Genomic DNA, 23,427 nt, shown 5'->3' with positions numbered 1-23,427 from the left:
TGGGTAAGGTATTGCAGGTGCCATATATAGTACTTGATCCACCTGACTTCACATTGCCGTTCGCATGATGAATTTCTCTGTTCAACTGCTGGGTGATTCACAGATGAACTAAATTCTAATTCTGAACAGAACTGATTAAATATCCCATGAAAAACCGCTTATAACAAATGTAGTATTGGTTAGAGAAATATTAATCTTTAATGTTGAAAACCTGAGACTTCATCTGGCTCTTTTCCATCTCTGCATTTTAGTTCAATTGACCTTTTTTGGAGAGAGAGAAAAAGGAACAATTTTAGTTTATTGCTACTGCAAGAGGTAAGTTGCTTTTTTCTTTGTATTCCTTTTCATGATTTTCTTTCAATAAATTGAAATAAACTGTCTGAATGGCTCTTTGAAAAGATACAAATCGCATGTATTCTAATCTTGCTCGCTTGATACTTGATTTGGTAGAAGGAGTTTGAGTAATGGAAACAGATGAAATGACTTGGCTAAAATTAGTCTGTCTGAGATGGGACTAGAACTCAGAACTCTTGATTACAGTAGTGGTCAGACAGTTAGTTACATGCAGCTACTCTTACACTCAGAAAGCAATACTACAATAACTTGGCATCTGGAGTTAGTTCTCATGCTGCTGTGCTTGTTCAACCTGATACCTTGCTTTCTCAGCTTAAGATTTCTTGTAAACTTACTATCTTCTAAAATCTTTCTTGTCCTCCTGTTCTGTTCCCTCAGACTAATATTAGCTTATGCCGTACATTCAGTGTTGACTTCTAATTACATGTAGGATATAATTCTGCCCCTGTGCAGGTGTCTTACTGACTGTAATATCCGTATTCAAGTGCTTGTGAAGGCTTATTTGGTCCATATAATATTCCTGGAGAAATTCTGCCCCCGAAATTAAAAACTCTGTGCATAATATTGTAAAATTCTGCATATTTTTTGTCAAAATAACACTATGTAATCATGCCAGTTTCAATTATTTTGGTAATTTATTTCAAAATATCTATCCACAACTGTCTGTAACAGTAGACACACATTCCCCCAGGAGTAGAGTATTAAGGAAACACCTATGACAACCCAGTTCCCGTTTCTCTGCCACTCCCTCCCTCCTCCTCTTCTCTCCCCGCGTGCCCCCCGCCGCCCCAGCACAGTATTGAGGCCAGATACCCACACCCTGGCATCCTAGAGTGAGAAACAGACTGATGCTAGTTCCCAGACATTTGTGGAGATTCCTGTATGCCGTCTCCTTCTTTCAGGGCATGTTGAGAACTGCAGCTCCCCCCTTTCCCTCCAGCAGTGTCTTCCACTTGCAAGCTGTACTCTGGGTCCAACAGCCCCTCGTGGTGGCCAGCAGCTTTGCAGCCCATTTCTGTGGAGAAAAAAGAAATTCTGTGCAAAACATTATTTTTTGTGCAAATTCTGCATGCACAGTGGTGCAGAATTCCCTCAGGAGTAACATAATGCCATGTTATGGAAATGGGAAGCAGATAGAGTAGTGGGGCAGTGCCACTAAAGTTAGTCATGACATTTGTTCTAATGACCTAAATTTGACATGCTTAGTTGGATTTCTCTTAAAGCTGGTGTGCTTCAGGAGGATGCAGAGTAGGGTTAGTGTCCTGAATTTGCAGGGATTTGAGCCAGGGGTTCTGGAGAGAAACCCTAAGGAAAAAATAGCCCCTTAGAGAAATATGTAGGAGGGCTTTTGCCTATAGATAGAGTAAACTATAGATGGGATGTGGGTCAAAATATTCTCAATCTGAGTTTTACCCAAGATAATATATTGCACCCACTAAATCTTGGGGAACCCAAATTGAGAACCGTATTTAAGAATATGAATTCCTTCAGTTTGTGTACTGTTAAACTGAGAGGGGCAGACTGGAAGAATCCATAAACCTTTTGATTGCTTTGGGCATAAAGCTTATGCCCAACTAAATCCTTTAGTCTTTAAGGTGCCACCGGACTCCTTGTTGTTTTTGTGTATACAGACTAACACGGCTGCCCCCTGATACTTACTTTTGATTGCTGAGCTTACCTTCAGTAAATAGGATAAGTTCATCACAAGTCCCCACTTCAGCCACTCACTTCAAAACTTCTTTTGTCTTAAGTTTGCCACAATTTGTAAGTCAGAGGTGGCAGTTTTGTTTTTATAATCAAAATATTTGTGGGTGAAGGGGGCTAGAAAAGTGAATGCTTCCTGGGAGGGTTATAAAGGCAGGGGGGAGGAAGAGGGGTTTGGGGCAGCAGTGAGGTGAGGGGGATAAATGGAGGGGGGGGCGGCTCAGGTGGGGGAGGCATGGCACCCCAACCCTCTGCATCCCCTAACCGTGCATGTCATGTTCCACAACTACTCCCAAATCCCATTTTCCTGTCTAAAAAAATAATGTAAGAAATTCAATACCAAAACTGTTAACACAGGGTGGTGGTATGTTGTCCCCTGCAGAATGTTGAGCTGATTAACACTCAAACTTCTGAAAACCAGGAAATGCAGTTAAGGTGTGTTCATGCATCCTTAACACTGCCCTCTTTCAGCAATGCCCCAATATGCCTCATTAAAACACCTATTCTGACAACCCCCCAGTTGTTGAATTATTGCATGGGCAACTATAGCTGCATTTCTTGGTTTTGAGCTTTTTGCTCAACTCACTGTTCTGCATGGGGATGACTTACCACCAAGCAACCCTAACTCTGTGCTAATGTAGTCTCTTGCTATTACATTGGAAATGCAGATTTGTAGCTGAAGTAAATACTGCCAAATATATAACCAACTACTTATTAGAACCAGCTGCATTTGAACAGTGCATAAATAGTCTACTTTCAATTAAAGTGAGAAGTCCCATGGACGGTGTTTAAAAAGTTTGTTTTCCCAGCACATCTCCAGGTTTTGTTTTTTGCTGTGGACAAAATCTTGGAGTAAGTGCTAAGAATAAACCCTTCTCTTGCAACCCACAACTCATCAATATATGAGCTGTGTTACTTTTCAGAAGGGACAATCTTTGCATGTGCTTCCAGTAGAACAGAATTTCTATGAACACTGGAGAACTCCAATCTCTTCTTGCATAAAGTTCAGTCTCTAAAATGGATAATATAAATATTCAGTGTTTGCACTTAGTCCCAGTTACACTGACTTTGTTTTAGGCCATCCTACTGTAAATTCTGATGAGACATGTAGTTGCTCAAATACCATAAATGTCTACAGCCAGCCAACTTGTTGGATTGATAATTCCATAGTCTTGCCTGTTGGCCTGTCTCTTATGTCAGTCTGTTTCCTTTAACAGCTGGACCATGGGAACTTTTTTCCTGCTAGAAAAGGCATAGTATCTACCATTTCAAGGGGAATTGAATAAAACATCAGTTCTGAGTAGGTTGGCCAGCCAATCTATTTCTAGGCGCCCCTCAAATGCAGTTTTAAACAAGTGGCTAGCATTTGTTAACCTACCAGTATGAGAAATAATGGCAAAATATATAAACTACATTAGGTGAGTCAATACTGAATATTGTGTTGATTTCAAAAATAAACAAATTCTTGCTTGACTACTGTAAGCTGTGCTGAACAGAACAATGGTAACTTCTAGAAAAGTTCTTTGTTTTTGTTTTTTTTCCATTTTAGTTTCTGGAACTTCCAAAATACATTGAAATCAAGATGGAAATACGTAGCTGGTTGGTGAAAAGGGTAAGCTGTGATGCATTCATATTAAATTACCGCATTCGAGTACACTAATTTTCTTTAGGGAAATTAAAATTTTGAATGCATGGCTTTTTGGAGAAAGTAGTTACCAAGTGAACTGTTGCACTGTTTTGGTATCTGCATCCAGCAGTATTCTCCTGATGGGGTGTTCAAAAAACAGTGCCACAGTAATCCAGCATCTGGCATCGTTGGTTTTCATGCTGTTATGCTTGTTAAACCTGGTATATCTGTTGGAACATGTAGGTTTAATTAAATTGTAGGCTGTTTTATTCAGAAGTTGGTGAAATAATGTTGCCATTGAAATATTGTGGAAGTGCCAATACAGTATTTTATAAATCACTTACATTTTTCTATGAATTTTGCATCAGAATATCTTTGCTTTTTTTAAAGCATTTCCTATGGCATTCTGACTGTAGAGACACACGACCTGACTGCAGTCACTGTCAAGAAGATCATCTTCATACTGAGATGGTATGTACAGAAGGTATGTACATATTTGTAATCGTGAAGGAAACTAAGAGAAAAAATAGCTAGTGTCAAGGTAGGGATAGGTCAGTTGAAGGTCATGCTCAAGCCTTAAACTGGACTTAAAGCTGCATTTTTTTGTTTAAAGCAGAAGTAAACCCTTATTTTGAAAAGGGACACTATTTTTTTTTTTTTTTTTTTTTTTTACTATAAAGCCACTATATGAAGAGCTGGAAGCCCTCCCACAAGTTTCACTTAGGTAGGTGTCATCTAATGACCTTTTCCTACATCTTTCCGTATGCTATGCATTTCTGCAAACTTGGGTGCTGGTTCCACTGAAGATCCTGGTATCCAGTGCCCTAGAATGACTTCTCGCAGACCCAAGCCAATTTGAGCAAGCTGCAGGCTCTGAGGTTGACAACTAATTTTGAAGGTTTTAAAATGTCCCTTTTCCTCTATCTGGATCATTCAACACATTACGTTACTTCAATTTTTGTCAAGGTACTTGCAGTTCATCTTAATCTTTTTACTTCTGGCCTGCAGTAATTTGGCCCTGTCTACTTGGGTAAAAAAGATGTTGGTTTTTAAAGTTTTTATTGAAAACCTTCCTTTAGCATCTGTGTAGACACATTTGAACTAGCTCCCTCCTAGTGTACAGTATGACCAGCTCAAACAAATTCAAAGGTGGTGAACTTTCTGCAGAGGTGCCAAGGTTACACATCTTGTGCAGACAGAGCCTTTTAAAGCTAAATCTAATAGGGGAAGAAAGCCAGTAGTGTACAGACTACTAATTTAGGTGAATAGTTTGGGTGTGTTTTTTTTTTTTTGTAATATAGCTGACTATCTTCTTTAAAAAGATGAAGAATTTGATAGTTGGGTGAAACTGCCTCGTTACACACCAAGAATAGGCACAATTAACTGTGTCTGAATTGAGCAACGTGGCTACAGAAGTAACAGGTTGTGCTTCCATCACTGTAAAATGAATTACAGTGGTGACAATGAGACCTGTAACAAACTTGTCCTAAAATGATTTTGAACTTTTTGTCCAGATAGAAGGGTAAATTCAAACATAGGTTCTGAAAAGTGGTTCACTCTATTGTGATATTTTATGATGATCTCCTGCTTCAGTTTATTCTGACACTTGGGTTTTTGTCTGCTAGGCCAGCGGTTCTCAACCAGGGGGCCATGACCCCCAGTTTCAGCGGGCTGCAGGGCCCCGTGGCTGAAGCACGAGCCCTTCAACCCCTATTTGGTTGAAACTGGGAGTGGAGTCGTGGTGCGTCCTGGAGGTTTTATAGCATGTTGAGGGGGCCTCAGAAAGAAAAAGGTTGAGAACCCCTGCCCTGGGCAGCAAAACAAGATCTGTGATTTAGATGTGGTTTAACCATATACTTTCTATAAGAAATCCAGTTAGGTGCAGGTTAGGGATGTAAAACCCAGTTAACCAATAACTATTAAACTTCACCCAGGATCCCAGCTGCCATCCCCCCCCACATTTAACTGGGTAACCAATAGAATTTTAATCTGTTACATGGTTATTGGTTTTTAAATGTTGTTTACATCCTAGTGCAGGTTAATATCTAGATACATATGGTGCAGCATGTATTTTGTCAAAGAAATTGAAGATGGGGATTACAAGACCACTTGTCTCTTCATATCACTTTCTTGGAAATTGGGCTTTTTCATACTTAGGGCCATTTATCTGTATTTGTGGAGTCCTGTTGGAGGATTTAAAGAGGTTTGTTAGCAAGGTTTGGTTCTAAAGTGAACGGCATGGCGGGGGTCCCCCATACCTTCAAAAGACTTGATAACAATGTATTTCGCAGGGTTACTGTAGCCAGTTTTGTTCCAGGATACTAGGAGGACAGGGTGGGTGAGGTAATATCTTTTATGGGACCAGCTTGGCTGTTGGTGAAAGACAAGCTTTTGAGTTTACACAAGACCTGAACAAGAGCTCCATGTAAGCTGAAAAGCTTGTCTTTTCCAACAGAAGTTGGGCCAATAAAAGATTACTTCACCCATGTTGTCTCTTTAAATACTTGTCAGCATTTGAACTGTAGTTTGGAAGTAATGAAAATGGAAAATTGTGAACCACATCCTGCCTAATACAAATTGAGTAATAAAACTATTTCTATAACAATTCTAGGGAAAAGGTAAATTTAAACTGTAGAGGCCACTTAACTGGCATTGAGTATAACAAACTGAATCCTCTCCCTTTGTTTTCAGGCAGTCCAAATAACTGTGGAACACTTGGTCACCAATCGTATTTTCTTCTAGTGTCTTGGTAAGAAATTCTGGTGTGACTCCTTGAATGAATTTTGTGGTATCCTAAGTATCCGAGGGGTAGCCGTGTTAGTCTGGATCTGTAAAAAGCGACAGTCCTGTGGCACCTGACGAAGTGGGTATTCACCCACAAAAGCTTATGCTCCAATACGTCTGTTAGCCTATAAGGTGCCACAGGACTTTGTCGTGGTATCCTAAAAGGGCTATAAACTTCCTGGTTAAAGGGCGTTGCATGCCTCATTAACTCAAAATTGATTTGCATGCTATAGGATTGGATTATACCAGGGTGTGCAGCATCAGAGTAGAATCTGCGCTGTTTGTTGGAAAGCAAAAGGCTTCATAGTGAGGATTATGTACAGACCTGTATTCCTCTAGTTTGCTGTTTTGAAGAGCCATATAAAACTCAGTCCTATTAAACTTGCCATCAGATTTTTTTGGTACAGGAAGAATTAGAGCTTTATTTTCATTTAACTGGCATCTGTTTTTATACTGGAAGAAATAGGTGGAGATGTTTCATAAATGGTAAACATTTATTCTGCTCCAGAATATAGAGGATGTTGTGAGGAAATGTTATGATGATTGGCAAAATGTTCAACTGCTCTGAAGAAAGTGAATGATGACAGCCTTTCTGAACACTTGGGTTATGTGGCTTTTGTCTGTCGTGCTCTAGTTCAGGTACACTCTTGCCATTTAATGGTTTAAGCTTACCTTAGTGTCAGACTAAAGGGAAAATCTTAGAATCAGGACTACCATGTTTGTCTATTGCCACTGCTCTGTGTATATAGCAAGTGTTTTTTGTTTTTGTTTTTTAAAACTTATAGGTTCTAGTGTTTAGCTCTGCAAAAGTAGGGTTGTGGCTAGTAGTTGCATGGGTGATTTTTTTCAGGGAGAACACAGGTGCTTCAGGAATTGTATGGTGGTACAACCCCATTGTTAAAAATTGGTGCTGATTATGTGTTGGTGTTTGTGTTGCTGTAAACTGACCTCTTTCAGGTGGAGCACATGTTTAAAAAGCAAGGCAAGTGAAGTGATTACAAAGAAGCTTTGTCAACCAGAAATTAGGAGATGCCTGTTCACAAGGTAGGAAATTCTACCCCTTGCCCTTTTTATTAAAAATTCAGTGTCTGGTGGCTTTTGGTTTTAAGAACTTATCTTCTATCAAATGTATTCAATTTGAGAAGCATTTCACTCTTGGTAAATAATTTAATTGTAAATATAGAATGAACACTTAGTTTTATCAGTTATCTCTGCACATAAGTGAAGGATTTTTTAACTTCACTGGCATCTCCAACAGACGTATACAAAAATATCCAGCTAAATATTAACATCAGAACTACACTTCCCCCTGAAAACTTAATTGCTATTGTTACAAATAAAACCTGAGATGGCTAACTGAAGAAATAGGAGGGAAATTTTTTTTGCCTTTTTCAGTCACTTTGTGCAATTGATAGTAGTTTGTGTATAGTCAGTTTCCCTGTCCAGATTAATAATCTGGCTAAAACTAAATCACTGGCCATTACCATCAAGCAGTCTCCAGTTCTAGATTATAACCAGTTCAGTATTAACCTGTCTGGATGGGACATAGAGCAGATGGCAGCTGTTAAATATTTGGGCAGCATCATACTGTACTGAAGGATCCTCAAAAGCTCTGGACCTGAATATAGCAGAAGCTAGTGCTGCTGCAGTTTTTGGGCCCTTCAGCAGCCTGTGGGGATGCTGTGATATCTGGTTTTCTACAAAGCTTCTGATTTATACAGCCACAGTTATATCAACTCTGGCAGTGAAATGGATTGAGGAAAGCTGAACACCAGATTGACCCTGTTGATTCTCGTAGTCCTTGTCCTGCCATTTGATATAAAGTCTTCATCGGACAAGATCAGAAATCCATTATAAATCATGGAAAAAGCAGGCCTTTACCTCTTCAGTAGGTGTTCCCATTGAAGTTATTGTTTAGGCTAGTTGATGCTGACAAAGTCCTCCTATATTGGTAATTACAGAAGCTGTAAGATCTCACCCTTGTATTTCGTATTACAGTACCACATAACTGTTGAGGTCTATCCCGATGGAGCCTCTCCTGTAGGTTCATGTCGTTGGAAATACCTCATAGAGCAAACTTGTGGTTTCGCTTTACCCATTGAACTATTTGTTAGCTCTGTGGGATAAAACTGCAAGACAGATTTTAATTGTGTGTAACTATTTAACTCTTTCTGCATGGACACTGAGCAATATATTTTCTGTCCTGTAGGCACTAGCTTAGTTAACACTCAACATGGACTGAAAATCCTTGTCACAAAAGGAAATGGGCAAATTGCTGGGTAAGATTTAGTGAGTGACTTGCACTGTGCTTTGACTTCTCATTGTAATTAACTTGTTGAATCACATTGTTTAAGCTGAAGGGTGACAAACTAAAACTAGGATCTCGTGTTCTGTTTCTGCAGCTTCAGAAATTGTGAAATAAATCCTTCACCCAGCCTTTGCTGGAGAAACTACATTTTCTTTTTAACAGATTGTTTCTAACCTTCACGGTTGTCAAGACCAGACCATGTATAAACAGATATATTAAGTCAGTAGACAATTTGAAACAATAGCTTTGAGGTGTGAATCTCTCTCATTTTGCTGGGCTGCTAATGCTGAAATCCAAATGAAAGTAAAGCAACGTTAATGGATTTAGTAAACTTTAGCAGAATTTATGTATCCCAAACTGAACTCTCCATGGCTGTGCCAAAAGTCACCTGTCACTTCTCCAGTTGCCAAACTTCCATCTTCTGAAGTGCTGTAAGCACTCAGAACAAAAATGTACAACACATTGAAAACAGGGTGGAGGCAGCATAAAATCAGTGTCAAATAACAGATGTATTTTCATTAAATAAAAAATGAAATTGCTGCAGAAATTCCAATTCACTGTGCTGGAGTGTTGAAGAATCCAGGGATTTTGCCACAGAATCACTGCAGATTAGTGTCTTGTCTAAAACTAGCTAAATGTTCCGTTTTTAAAAAATGCATTAACTGGGGTACAAATCTCTATTATAATCTTAGGCCTGGTCTACACTAACCCCCCAAGTCGAAGTAAGGTACGCAACTTCAGCTACGTGAATAACGTAGCTGAAGTCGACATACCTTAGTTCGAACTTACCGCGGTTCAGACGCGGTCCACACGCGGCAGGCAGGCTCCCCGTCGACTCCGCGGTACTCCTCTCGCCGAGCTGGAGTACCGCAGTCGATGGCGAGCACTTCCTGGTTCGACTTATCGCGTCCAGACCAGATGCGATAAGTCAAACCCAGAACTTCGATCCCCAGCCGCCGAACTAGCGGCTGGGTGTACACCAGCCCCTAGAAACTGAGTTTTACTAGCTTCATTAAATAAGGACTCCTCTTACACTTCTGGTTACTTCACAGCTTGCAAAATGGAATTTTGCTCTGAGTTTACTACTGTTAGATCATTTAACTTCTAATTCAACACTTACAGAAATGTAACTTTAAAATGGGCTGATACTTCAGGATGGTGGAAGCTGTTACAAACACTTTTAACTGCACTGCAAGGTATCTGCATCCAACAGCATTCTTCTGATGGGATGCTCAAAAACCAGTGCTACAGTAATTCAGCATTTGGCATCGTTGGTTTTCATGCTGCTGTGTGCTTGTTAAACCTGGTATTTCTGTTGACACATGTTCAATCCATAAAGACTGAAGTTTATCTGCTTTTAATTTATCCATATAGTATGTCCGCCATTGACCAGCTGTAGAAGACTCAGAGTTGCACTCACTGCTTTATTCTTTTTAGAGGGACTTCTCTACACTACTAGACAGACCAGATTTCATTATGGTGAAAGAATTGTTTGGAAGACCGTATCATGACACCAACTTGTTTGACAGGTAATATACTTACAACAGCTGAAACATTTATTCAGCTTTCAATTTGGAAGGTATATGTGATGTTGTACTACATAATAATTTATGGAAATATGCTTGAGTGTAAATATAATGTAACTGGAATATGCTTTATGCAAAAAGTCTCTTGTAAAGTATCATTACAAAGTTTATAATCTACTGAGTGTGTTCATCCTATTTGTATGTATCTAAAACTAGAAATATGAAGCAGAACTCTGAGGTCCTATTGTAATTATGCAAAGTGTGGGCCATTAATGGTGGATTAGAATCTTGAGGGCTCCCCTTGACGAGGACAATTGGTTGTAAATGGTTTGTTTACCTGCAAGCCTTCCTGTGTACTTGTCAGAAGAATGAGGGTCTTACAGCAGGGGTCTCAAACTCAAATGACCACGAGGGCCACATGAGGACTAGTACATTGGCTGAGGGCTCCATTACTGACACCTCCCCCTGCCACCCTTGGCCCCGCCCCTACTCCACCCCTTCCATGAGGCCCTGCCCCCATTCCAACCCCTTCCCTGAAATCCCCACCCCAACTCTGCCCCCTTCCTGCCCCCAGGGAGGGCAGGAGGGGTGTGGTGGGGGCTCAGGGCAGGGAGTTGGGGTGTGGGGTGCAGGAGGGACTCGGGGGGCAGGCTCCGGCCCGACACACACCAGGGGCAGGGCAGGCCGCCTGCCTGCCTGTCCCTGCACCACTCCAGGAAGTGGCCGGAACCTGGGGGAGGAGGGGCACAGGGGTCTGTGTGTTGCTGTTGCTTCAGGCATCACCCCCAGCAGCTCCCATTGGCCTGGAACGGGGAACTGTGGCCAATGGGAGCTGCTGGGGATGCTGCCTGAAGCAAGAGCAACACACAGCCTGTGTTTCTCTTCCCCCCCCCCCCCCCCCCCCTTCCCCATGTTCCGGCCGCTTCCCGGAGTGGCAGGGGGCAGGGCAGGCAGGGAGCCTGCCCTTCCCCCGGTGTGCGTCGGGCTGAAGCTGCTCTAGGTAAATGCTGGGGGGGGGCCATGAGGAGCTCGCAGGCCACAGAAAACAACCCTGTGGGCCGCGTGTTTGAGACTCCTGTCTTACAGCAACATGATCATGTCACCTGAACTAGAACCTATCTTAAATCTGGTACTTTTCCATTTACAAGGAGGGGTGGGGACCCAGAGGTACCACCCAAGCTGGAACTAATAAAGACTGTACTGGGGAAAGGATTGGGCCCAGACTAGGAAGGATTCTAGTCTGTGAAAGAAGCTTATTGGAACATCTCTATGGGTGAGATTTACCTGTATTCAGTTTCTTAATGTATTAGGCTTAGACTTGCATGTTTTGCTTTATTTTGCTTGGTAACTTACTCAGTTCTTTATTACTTGGAACCACTTAAAAGTGAGTTTAAATTTAAAAAGTAGGATGTTTATTTAACCCAGAGTAAGACAGACCTGGGGGAGCAAACAGCTGTGCATATTTCTCTATCAGTGTTATAGAGGGCAGACAACTTGAGTTTACCCTGTATAAGCTTTATACCGAGTAAAATGGATTTATTTGGGGTTTGGATCCCATTCGGAGCTGGGTGCTGGAGACCGAGTACTTGCTGAGCTGTTTTCAGTTAAGTCTGCAGCTCTGGGGGTGTGGTTCAGAACCTGGGTCTGTGTTGCAGCAGGTTAGCGTATCTGGCTCAAAACAGGTTTCTGGAGCTGGCAGGGAAAATGGGCTCAGAGGTAATCTCAGCACATCAGGTGACAGTCCCAAGGGGGTCTCTGTGACTGAACCTGTCACAGTATATAATTGCAGTATGAAATAACTCAAAATACAATTAAGATTTTGAGAACATCTAATATGCTGAAACTGCAGCAGACAGTACTAGAATAAAGTAGAAACACTGCTGAAGTGTGGTCTAAACCTCAAAGACTAAGGCAATCATTTTGAATTGTGATAACATTTTTGACTTGGGCAAAATAATCACTTTATTTTGAATTGTGACCCATATCTGAAATTAGGATAATTCTTAGATATGTACCTGGCATTGCATATGTATCTTGTGTGGGTGTTGATTTAGTGCCTCAAACAGTTTTGAAGGTAAAAAGTAACCTGAAGTTCCAGGCTGTGTGAAGTTAGAACTGATGTCTACTATGAGGTGTAAGCACTTGTAATGCTTTGGGACAACTGTTTTGATACACAGCTTGGCTCAGCTTAATTTTTAGAGCTTTAAGTTGCCATCTGCATCATATAACAACTCTGGCCTTTTCCACTAAAGGTTTTAGTGTTCAAGTATTACTTAAAACCCCAATCAATGGTCATTACCAAGGATACTAGGAAATACCATTTCTGGTGTGCTGTGGACATGACCATAAAGTAACTCCATCAGATTTTGGCATTGCTACTTTAGTAGCACTAAATCTGTTGGAAACAAATAATGTAAGGGATCAAAGAGAGCTCTTTCATGTCACCATGTCTGTTTTTGCTTAAATCCTCACGGAGAACCTTTTTACATAAGTTTGTTCTGTTCAGTATAGCCAGATTTCAGCTAAAGCTGTCTAAAAATTTTAAATAGTAACTATGGAAGAATTAGCACTTTGTACATTCTTTATCAGATTATAGGCAAAAATCCCTGACTGTGTGGAATATTTCTAATAAAGATCTGTTTTGATTTCATTTGAAGCTCCTCAGATGGTTCACTGAAGAGCAATTTATCACAGGACTCCTACATTTAAATGTAACTAAAGAAAACTGACAACATTAGCTAAACTGCCTCTGAATAGAGTGCTTTTCCTGGCTTGTCTTCAGGCAACTCTCACCTTGGTAATTTATCGCTTGATACTAACCAAATCTGACTCTCACTTTAACCCCTTAGTGTCTATTGCTGACAAATCACTGACCGCAAATCCCAAATGAAGACCAGTAACAAACATGGATATGGAAAAGACCTTTCTAGCTGTATTGCAAAGGTAAGGATGCCTGCTAGCAATTCTGATAAGCAACAGCAGCCACTTACTAAAGGTCATTTCAAAGAGGGTTTGCATGGCTGAAACCAGCAGCTCTTAACGCGATGACCTAATATTGAAATCCTCTGCAGGATGCCATGAGCACTTAGTGTGCTATGTGGCCTATTTCTGAGGAGATAGACATAGTGCAGCTAGGCTGTTGATCAAGTGTAAGAGAAAGGGATGTCATTAAACACTCCAAATTACAGATCCAATGTCACTGTGCCAATTCATGGGAAAACTTACGCTGGCTTCAGAATTTAGGTTGCATTTTTAAGTTCTTCAACCAAGCTTCTGACCTCAGAACTGGAAGAAATGGTTTAAACGAATATTTAATGTATGATGGAAAGCGGCTTGATGCTGAGTGCCATACTTTGAGTGTCACTTCAGTTGGTCTGGCCCTAAGTATTGGCATTTAAATAACAATTGTAACAATTGCTAAGCCCTTTTGTCTTTGGGAGATTTCCTCTTGCTAGTTGAGGACCAACCCTAGACCCAAAAAAAGGTGGTGTATGGAACCAAAAAACCTTGGAAGTTTACTTGTATTACCTTACCTTCACATAGTTCACTTCCAACAGCAATCCGTTCATAAATGGCTGATCAACCAAAAGCCAGCTCTAGGTAACAAAACCCTATACTTTTAATGAAGCAAAAGCAGACTTGCAGATGAGGGTGAAGTTTGAACCAAACCCAGGGAATGTTCATTTTTAATCCACTAGTCACTGATTGTGGGAACCTCAAATGTGTAGCACTATGGAGGTAGCATCCATAGGCTGGGGAAGGGATAGAGCATACCATCTTGTAACTTGACTAACCCTACCTCCAACACAGGAGCTGTAGTGTGACTTTTTGTTTTGGTTGAGGGAGCTGTATCCAGGATGCAGATTGAGCCATCCTTTTGTCAAGAAGGGAGAAGATAAGGGGGTGAGGTCAAGAGGGGAAAACTCCAGAACCATGTCCTCAAATATAATAACAAGGAAAGGTCAGCTATGTAAAGCTGCAATATCAGAATTAATCTTGTTAAATAGCAGCCACTCGGGCTCATAATATCCCCTTATTCATTCTTCAGACTGTGATTTGGTCAACTTCTAAATCAGCTAGTCAATAGGCAGACCACAGACCAAATCCAGATGCTTTTGAATGGACCCCAAAATCTTTTTATTTACTTACTAGGGCTGTCGATTTAATTGCAGTTAACTTGTGCGATTAACTCAAAAAAATTAATTGTGATTAATCAGTTAGTTGCACTGTTAATAAATTTCAATTAGTATTCTATTTAAATATTTTGGATGTTTTTCTACATTTTCAAATATATTGTATTTTGTGTTATAATTGAAATCAGTGTCACCAGAAAGTGAGAACAGGCATTTTCATGGCATTTTTGTAGCTGGCATTGCAAGGTATTTACATGCCAGATATGCTAAACATTCATATGCCCCTTCGGCCACCATTCCAGAGGACATGCTTCCAGGCTGACACTCGTTTAAAAAAGTGTTAATTAAATTTGACTGAATTCCTTTGGGGAGAATCTTATGTCCCCTGTTCTATTTTACCCACATTCTGTCATGTATTTCATGTTATAGCAGTCTCGGATGATGACCCAGCACATGTTGCTCATTTTAAGAACCCTTTCACTGCAGATTTGACAAAACGCAAAGAAGGTACCAATGTGAGATTTCTAAAGATAACTACAGCACTCGACCCAAGGTTTAAAAATCTGAAGTGCCTTCCAAAATCTGAGAGGGACAAGGTGTGGAGCATGCTTGCAAAAGTCTTAAAAGAGCAACACTCCGATGCAGAAACTACAGAACCTGAACCATCAAAAAACCTTCTGCTGGTGGCACCTGACTCAGATAATGAAAATGAACATGCATCGGTCTGCACTGCTTTGGACTGTTATCGAGCAGAACCCATCAACATGGACGCATGTCCCTTGGAATGGTGGTTGAAGCATGAAGGGATATAGGAATCTTTAGCGCATCTAGTACATAAATATCTTGCGATGTCAGCTACAACCATGCCATGCAAATGCCTGTTGCTTTCAGGTGACATTGTAAACAAGAAGCGGGCAGCATTATCTCCAGCAGATGTAAACAAACTTGTTTCTCTGAGCGATTGGATGAACAAGAAGTAGGACTGAGTGGACTTGTAGGCTCTAAAATTCTACATTGTTTTGTTTTTGAATGCAGTTATTTTTGTACATAAACTTAAATGTAGAATTATCTTTCATGATAGAGATTGCACTACAGTACTTGTGTGAGATGAATTGAAAAATACTGTTTTTTACAGTGCAAATACTTGTAATCAAAAATGAATATAAAGTGAGTACTGTACACTTTGTATTCTGTAATTGTAATTGAAATCAATATATTTGAAAATGTAGAAAAGATCCAAAAATATTTAAATAAATAGTATTCTATTGTTTAACAGTGCAATTAATTTTTTTTAGTTGCTTGACAGCCCTATTACTTATTATCCCTATAGGTTTTTTATTTTCTCTGGAGTGTGGACCTTGACTATTCCTTGATCAAGAAATCTGGACCTTGACCAAAAATACTGCCCTTGTTTTAACGCACATGCACTGTGCTGTAAACATGTTGGGAAGAATTGTGACACCAACACCCACCTGTACTGGTAGATTATGCGTATGTTGAAAACCTGTGTTTCATTCAGGCACTCATACATGAACCTTTGTGGTAAAATGTCAGCCTGGTGCTTTACTTGCTTACTGTCATACTTGCTGGTGCTGCAGTCACTGCAACCACCAATGCACCACTTAAAGTAGGGTCACAGCGGGTTTTTCCAGGTTTGGCATCAGTTAGGGATCTCAAATTCCCACCTACTGCAGGACAGAATGCTTTCTTTTGGGTGGGGGGGTTTAAAGGGAAAACTTAGCAGCTGCAAACTGTCTTGATATTCCTGGTGTTAGCAGTGCTTTCTTCCTCTCGAGAGCACCATATCTTTTGTTTGCAGTAGTAAATTTGATACTTTTGTTTTGTTGCTTTTACCTTTTAACTCAACACATTACATTCTTAATGTAGCACTTGATGTCATATGTGGGTGTCTTTTAGGGTCAATGCACCCACTTAAATTCCCATACAATGTTCTTGCTAGGAGTATCGGGGTAGCTGTTAGTCTGTATACACAAACTAATCCAGTGGCACCTTAAAGACTAACAGATTTATTTGGGCATAAGCTTTTGTGGGTAAAAAAATCACTTCAGATGCATGGAGTGAAAGTTACAGATGCAGGCATTATGACACATGAAGAGAAGGGAGTTACCTCACAAGTGGAGAACCAGTGTTGACAGGGCCAATTCAATCCGAGTTAGTGCCTTATGAGCTTCTCACATGTTGAAACTGCTTAATAGATGCCTTCAGGGTTCTGGAGTGGTAGCTGTGTTAGTCTGCATCAGCAAAAACAATGAGGAGTCCTTAGTCTCTAAGGTGCCACAAGGACTCTTCATTCACTTTTTTTTTTAATTCAGGGTTCTGGTTTATAACAGAAGAAGCTGGTGTTCTTGACACATGTGCCATGGGACCTAGTATACGGTGAGCCTTGGCCACACCTGGCACTTGACCCAGAATCTTCAACTTTTTCCTGATCAATTTCCTCTCCAACCTTAAATTCAGTTTATGGGTGCACTTCTTACATCAGTGAACTGCCACAAAGTATTGGTTTTTATTTCAGTTTTGATCATTTTTAGGTATCAGTGGGGAGACAGTACCAACTAGTAGCTGAATTTTTGAATACCACTAGGGAGGCCCTTGTTAAACACAAGGACTTAATAAAAATTACTTATGCAATGTACATAACAATGTATGTTATGTGCTTACCATTTGCTGATGCATTCCAGTAATTTCTGGTTGAAAGCTGATGTCTTAACCAGTACCTCATTACAACACTGGTACTCAGTACCATTGGACTGTTGCTTTGCCAATGCAATACTTATAGTATCTGTAACACTTAAAAAACAATCTGAGCATTAACTGATAACACAATAGTGTCAGTCAGGGGCCACAATTTAACTTTGTAAGGGCTGTATGTTTCATGTGCCTGTGAAACTATTTTAAAAAATTGGATTTTATGTATTCAAGAAAATGTTTATCTTCATTTTTCATGTTTGACACCATTGTTAGTGGGAGAAAGGGCTTTCAAATGATACCCAACTTGTCCAGTTTCTGATGACGTATGAATATTTCCACCAACCAGTGGGGCTGGAAGGGCAGTGAGTCTCTGCTGCAACACTGCAGAGGGTGACAGCATTTAAATTATGATTCTGTAAGACTTGGGAATCAAATGCCTCCCTTATCTCTTTATCATTAACTAGCTCATGGAATTATACATGCTCCTGACTAATATAAACAGTATAATGCTTTATTTTAGGAAGTGGTATGGCCATGTTACCATAATGTTTTCTTGCATGGTTAAATATCTATTAATAGTGGACATGACTAATTGTGTACACTGATTTTAATCACCAGAAGCTCAGCAATGTTACCTGAATATATGCTTAATTTTTTTTTAGGTCAGTGAGACACCTCCCTAAGCTGTGGACAATTTAGTGTCTTGAGTTTGCACTGCTTCACTGGATGCTTCTGTAGTAAACTTGATTATTGAATCCTTTAACCTAAACTTGATTGTCACATGTATTTTTAAAAATCTGTTTTGGAGGATTTAATGGAATGAGTCCACTTCTAATCAACCGGAAACTTCAGGGTGAACTGCTACATTGGCTTCATGATTGACTCAATTGTATACTAGGAGCCCTGGAAAATACCTTCTGAAGTTATTTGAGAACTTTGACAGTCATTCAATAAATACCATACTATGTACAAAGTCTAGTTTTTTATAATCAGCTGTATGCACTGAAATGAGAAACATCTCTAAAGTGATGAAGTACTTGGCTTACTTGCTACCTCCTTTTACTACTGGCCTAGTATTGACCCAGGGAACTAAAGATGATTTTCGTTACTGTAGGTAGTAGTGGCTGGCAAGGGTGGAATTCTGTCAAGCATCAACTTGCTTAGCTGGGGGAAGAGTGGTGTGGATTATAGTTTGAACTAGACCAGCTACATTCTCCATAAAAAGTTGGTGTTTTTTACTCTATACCTTGTTTTGAACCCCACACTGCAACTTGTCAAAGGGGATGTTTAGTAGCTTGAAAATGGAGGCTGCACTATCATGTTTCCTTTTTGATTGGAGAAAACCAGTGAGGAACACTTGTGTTCCAGGTCCAGGGGCAGCTCTAGGCACCAGTAAAGCAAGCAGGTGCTTGGGGCAGCCTATTTGCAGGGGCAGCAGTGAGCAGGGATCCAGCCTGGGAGCTGAGAACCAACAGGGGTCCCTGGGAGCTATAGTTCCTTGGTTAGCTCCCTGCCTATAGAGCCAGCCCTAGAGCAGAGAAAGAACTAAATTTCCCAGCATTCCCTTGGCCACTATCAAGAGGAAAGGGAGGGAGTATGGTAGCTGAAACTTTATGCTGCAGCTTGCTGTGAATGGAGAGCTCACTGCTAGAACAGGGTGGCACTATGAATGGGGAACAAGTATGCCCAAGGAGTAGAAGGCTTTGGCCCTGATAACCCCTTCAGAAGACATCCCCAGACTGGATTAGGGATATGTGTGTAACCTCACCTTGCAGCCCCCAAAGAAAGAATTGGGTGGACTAAATGGACAGTGCCCCCCTCTATCTGAAGCCTAGCAAGGGAGGTATGTGGATCCCCCTAGAATTTAAAATGAAAAGTAAGGGAGGGGAGGCTCTACTGGACCTGGGCAGCTTTAGATACAGTACCAGGCATGTAGGAGGATTTCCACTTCTGAGCCAGGGAAGCAGAAATTGACTTTTCCTTTCCATATTTAGCAATATTCCGAAAGGGAATCTAGCATCTGCCTTCCAGATTTGAACACCTCAAAATTCAGGAGTGCTCAAGCTCAATTTGGGCAGCTGTTACTTCATTTCTCCCAAATCAAATATATGGCTCCACTGTAACTTGCTCTAGGAAAAAGTAGGATAAAATTGAGCAAGAAATGCTTCCCAGTGGTTTTTAGGACTGGAATTGCTATTTTCAACAGCCATTGCCTTGTTTTATTTGTTTAAAAGGAAGACCATGATATTGCATTGGCAAATTCCCCATAGAGAGTGGAACAAAAATAATAAAGGCACCTCAACTTTTCCTCATTTATGGAGGACAGTCTTATATGCATCCAGATATCCTCCAATCACACAAGCTGAAAATTGTTCCTTTACTGCAGTTCTGTAACCATATGGGAACCAATCCTGTCTGTGTTCTCTGCACATCCAAAATTCCTGCTGAATGACCCACCCTGGGAGCAAGTTACCAGTGACCCAGGGCTGGGAAGGGGGGAGCCCAGGGCTGGGGGCAGCCAAATTTTTTTTTTGCTTGGGGTGGCAAAAAACCTAGAGCTGGCCCTGTCCAAGTCACCCTTCTGGAACTATCATATAATCCAGGGGTTCAGGTTATTACATGAGGGGGTCATGAGCTGTCAGCCTCCACCCCAAACCTTGCTTTTCCTCCAACATTTATAATGGTGTTAAATATATAAAAATGTAGTTTTTATACAGGGGAGGTCACACAGAGGCTTGCTAGGGGAAGGGGGGCACTAGTACAAGCTTGGATTATATCAGTGGTTCTCACTGTGAATATCTTTCTCCCCTACTCAAAAACAATTTAAGTTTTCCATGGTGGTTCATAACTATTTGAAGTGGTGTCTAAATTCAGCTCTAATATACTTAAGCATAGCTGATATTCCCTTGCCCATAAACTTCACCTAATATCAAGTACTACTTACCTTTTCTTAAATGCATTACCTTCAACATGTTATGTTTAAAACCAAGAACATCCAAATGGGTCATCTACTCAAACCTGTCTAGTAGAAGATATTGGTTTTTACCCACTTATGCCTATACTGAGCCAATAGCGTGTTTGGCTGAAGCATATCTTCCTGAAGAGCACTGTCCTGACTTCAATAGATCAAGATGGTAGTTTGCTTGAGCATCTACATCAGGGGTCTCAAACTCAAATCCTCCCAGCAGGCCACTGCCACTGAAGATGGTGTTCAGGAAAAAAAACCATGTATATTGTATTTTTTATTTCAAATTTCTTAATAAAATGGTCATACAACTTTTCACCTGCCAAAGTGTTTTTAGTGTTTGCCCAACACCTGGAAATGCTTCAGTTCTGTCAGTTTGTTGTTTGGCCTCAGTGATGGAGCAGTTGAAATCTTCAGGATTGTGGCAGTGTGTGCATCAGATAGCTGTGTTCAGTATTTTGATTTGTTTTATTCATTGTGGGGGGAAAAAGACTCTGCCCAGCAACTAATGATGGTATCTCTGTCCCTCTCCTCCAGCCAATGGGAGCTACAGGCATAGCACCTGCAGCAGACATTGTCAGCAGCATGTCTACATGTCTCTCCTCCATAGGCTGCAGTGGGGAGGTTCTACAGCCCCAGATGGCCCACAGGCCAGGTCTTTGAGACCCCTGATCTACACATTTGTAACTCTAGGTTAAACCCAGCCACTGCTAATTCAAGTTCTACTAATGCTACTTAGTGTAGCACAGAGACAGCCTGAGGCATGTTCTTCAGCTTCCCTATTTTTAACATTTGTAAATGTTGACACTAGAACTAGATACAGTACTCCAATATCCATCTCACCAATGTAGTATACAGAGGGTAAAATCACCTCACTACTTTTGTTTAATCATTCAAAGACCTCATGTTGTTAAGTATGATTCCCTAAAGCCTTTCCAGGGTAGTTTACCATCTGTATGTTAGAAAGACTCAAGAGTTTCAGTAAAATACATTGGGTATAATTTTCAAAAAAAATCAACAGGCACTACAGAGCGTAGGATGAAATTTTCAAAGATAAAAATGGCAGCGGTTTAATTCTCTTTGAAAGTAATAGTAATAGGCCTAACCACCATTTGCACCTTTAAAAAAAAAAAAAGTATCATTGAAAGGATGTTTGCATCATTTTAAATCAATAGGAATTAGGCAAATTTGAATATTTTACCTCTTATCCTTTGATTTTCCAATACATTGACACTTGCACATAAAGCCCAGGTTTCATTACAAAACTTTATTAAAAAGATTCAGCTGACCCTTCCCTTTTAAATGCAGACCATCCTCAATGTAAAAAAGCCTTTGTACAATAATCTGAATCATAATACAAGCAGAAAATGGAGCATAAACTGGCAGACCAAATCTGTAATTAGGCAAGCTTTGGTGGTGGTTATCATTCAAATCTTGGGAATAAATTAAGTTGCTACATTATTTAAATTATGATTTTTTGACCTAGATCAAAGCTCAGTACTTCACAGTTACATAATGATATTGCTTAATGTGACTTTGGCCTTCTCATACATTCCTTGGATTGAACTGAGAAAGGAGTCAAGCACTTCTTATTGGCAGAAGTCTCTTAAAGGATGTAGTGTTCAATGTGTCTTTTTGGCTCGTAGTTTTTCCAATGTTTTCTGTAAGTAAAAATAGATGTTTGAATATCCAGCAGATTGATTTAGATTTGAAGTTCTTAAACAACAGGCTGGCAGTGTTATGAATAGCTAAATGCTCTATAGGAAGGGCATTAGCTAAGCTTCAATGTACTATTTGAATACTTGCCACACCAGCAGCTTGGATTATGTAGACAATGATATATTCCAAAAAAATGGTATGCAGTGTGTTCAAATACATCAGTGTATTTGGCACAAGGCAACCCTATGTAAATAACAGAACAAGCACAGTAACGATTACATTTCCTCCTATTCCAGAAAGTCATGCAGTGGATGTTCTAACTACATCCCTCTGAAGGGATTTTTTCAGGCTAACCCTAAATTTGTTGCAATGAATGGAACAGTGTGCAAACAGCAGCCAGAAGTTTAAATCCTGATTTTAGGGTTTGGTTTAAATCAAGTGAGCAGTTCCATTTCAAAAACAACTAGTATAACCTCTTAGTAACTAGAAGAGGAACACTTGGACTATAGAGGCATCAAGATTTCAAACACTGACTCCTAATTTTGGATGTTTTTATCTATGCACTCTTTCCAACAGTTATATGAGGGGAAAAATCAGGATCAGATAATGATGCTAAATCAGATTTAATTTGTAGGGAAAAGTTTAGATAGTTTTGTTTCTGATGAGACATGGAAGGGACCCCGAGAGGTCATCAAGTCCAACCCCCTGCCTTCACTAGCAGGACCAAGTACTGATTTTGCCCCAGGCCAGTGTTCATAATTTAATGATACACCTTAGAGACCATAGCTCTCTATTGCTATTTTTCAACCTGGTCTTCACTGAAAAATGCAAAATTTTAGTATGTCAAATAATTTACAAGTTAGTAGCTGAAAGTCCATAAACACGTCACGTGGCTGTAATTCGTCACCATGAGATAGGGTGGTAGAATTTCATCATTACTACAAGAATGGCTCACCCCCCATTTGCTTCAGATGAGCTCCAGTTTTTAATACGTAGGTAGCAGTCTCATTAAAAAGGGACTGCACCGACAGGTAAGTGGAATTAGAACTGCGCAGAACAACAGGCATTAAAATAGAGAAATGCTGGGCCAAGGGGTTTAAGATACTGTACCACATGCAGTTACCTTTTGAAACTCTTTAGCCTTTTCTCTGTTTTTAGCATAGGTTTCTTGTCTTGATTTCTCTTCCTTTCTGATTTTCACTTCGGTTAGTTGATTATAAAGTCTGCCAAACAGTAAAAACGTGTATACTTCTTAATGGGGGCTCAACTTAAAATTAAAGTGTTTGTATTACGTATACAGGGTTAATAAACTGGAAATGATTAAAAATGCCACTTTGGTTTATTTCTCTAGTATGCCAAAAATCCTTATTAGTATTTATATCCAGTAAGTTTATTACCCAGAGTTTTGAGGTTTATATTTGTTTTACTATATATTATCACCTTGACATTTGACAGAACGTGATTGGCAATTTCCCCAACCTTTTACTGATCTAAAATCGTGAAGTTCGATTTCAATAGTAAACACACTGGCATGAGTAATTATTTCAGCTATAATAACTCAAACTGAGGTCACCGAAAGGGAAAAAACTGTTTGCTTGGAACTCTGTATGTCAAAAGTCTTTTCACTAAAGAGTGAAAAAACTCTTTATATAGCA

At 40.1% G+C, this 23,427-nt stretch overlaps 1 protein-coding gene and 9 non-coding genes across 13 annotated transcripts in view; 9 read left to right on the top strand and 1 right to left on the bottom strand.

Moving 5' to 3' along the window:
* The first annotated feature begins 58 nt into the window (after positions 1-58).
* LOC112118176 lies at positions 59-131 on the top strand. Its single transcript, XR_002909034.1, has one exon. It is a non-coding gene; the product is annotated as a small nucleolar RNA SNORD5 (small nucleolar RNA).
* Positions 132-2,865: 2,734 nt separating this feature from the next.
* Positions 2,866-2,991, top strand: LOC112118175. The gene has a single exon (XR_002909033.1). It is a non-coding gene; the product is annotated as a small nucleolar RNA SNORA40 (small nucleolar RNA).
* A 795-nt stretch (positions 2,992-3,786) lies between these two features.
* On the top strand, positions 3,787-3,926 carry LOC112118178. The gene has a single exon (XR_002909036.1). It is a non-coding gene; the product is annotated as a small nucleolar RNA SNORA8 (small nucleolar RNA).
* A 1,108-nt stretch (positions 3,927-5,034) lies between these two features.
* On the top strand, positions 5,035-5,166 carry LOC112118180. The gene has a single exon (XR_002909038.1). It is a non-coding gene; the product is annotated as a small nucleolar RNA SNORA1 (small nucleolar RNA).
* A 1,832-nt stretch (positions 5,167-6,998) lies between these two features.
* Positions 6,999-7,071, top strand: LOC112118171. The gene has a single exon (XR_002909029.1). It is a non-coding gene; the product is annotated as a small nucleolar RNA Z40 (small nucleolar RNA).
* A 1,408-nt stretch (positions 7,072-8,479) lies between these two features.
* Positions 8,480-8,611, top strand: LOC112118173. The gene has a single exon (XR_002909031.1). It is a non-coding gene; the product is annotated as a small nucleolar RNA SNORA18 (small nucleolar RNA).
* Positions 8,612-9,962: 1,351 nt separating this feature from the next.
* LOC112118177 lies at positions 9,963-10,103 on the top strand. Its single transcript, XR_002909035.1, has one exon. It is a non-coding gene; the product is annotated as a small nucleolar RNA SNORA8 (small nucleolar RNA).
* Positions 10,104-12,592: 2,489 nt separating this feature from the next.
* On the top strand, positions 12,593-12,713 carry LOC112118172. The gene has a single exon (XR_002909030.1). It is a non-coding gene; the product is annotated as a small nucleolar RNA SNORA32 (small nucleolar RNA).
* A 583-nt stretch (positions 12,714-13,296) lies between these two features.
* On the top strand, positions 13,297-13,427 carry LOC112118179. Its single transcript, XR_002909037.1, has one exon. It is a non-coding gene; the product is annotated as a small nucleolar RNA SNORA25 (small nucleolar RNA).
* Positions 13,428-19,831: 6,404 nt separating this feature from the next.
* Positions 19,832-23,427, bottom strand: part of CEP295 (centrosomal protein 295) — a 48,111-nt gene continuing 44,515 nt past the window's right edge. For 3 of the 4 annotated variants that reach the window (XM_026651601.2, XM_026651603.2, XM_026651602.2), the window contains 2 exons: positions 22,896-22,995; positions 19,832-21,774 (listed from right to left, as the gene is read on the bottom strand). In XM_026651601.2, the coding sequence (XP_026507386.1) occupies positions 21,736-21,774; positions 22,896-22,995 (139 nt within the window). In that variant the 3' untranslated portion in view covers positions 19,832-21,735. Of the gene's footprint in view, positions 21,775-22,895; positions 22,996-23,427 lie in introns of those variants that run through there. The other variant, XM_026651604.1, reaches the window with a different exon arrangement.

This window comes from Terrapene carolina, unplaced genomic scaffold, assembly GCF_002925995.2.
Source record: "Terrapene carolina triunguis isolate 2854851 unplaced genomic scaffold, T_m_triunguis-2.0 Scaffold97, whole genome shotgun sequence".
Classification (NCBI taxonomy): Eukaryota; Metazoa; Chordata; order Testudines; family Emydidae; genus Terrapene; species Terrapene triunguis.
Note: the sequence above shows the minus strand (reverse complement) of the source record. Positions and strands in the feature narration are given on the sequence as shown.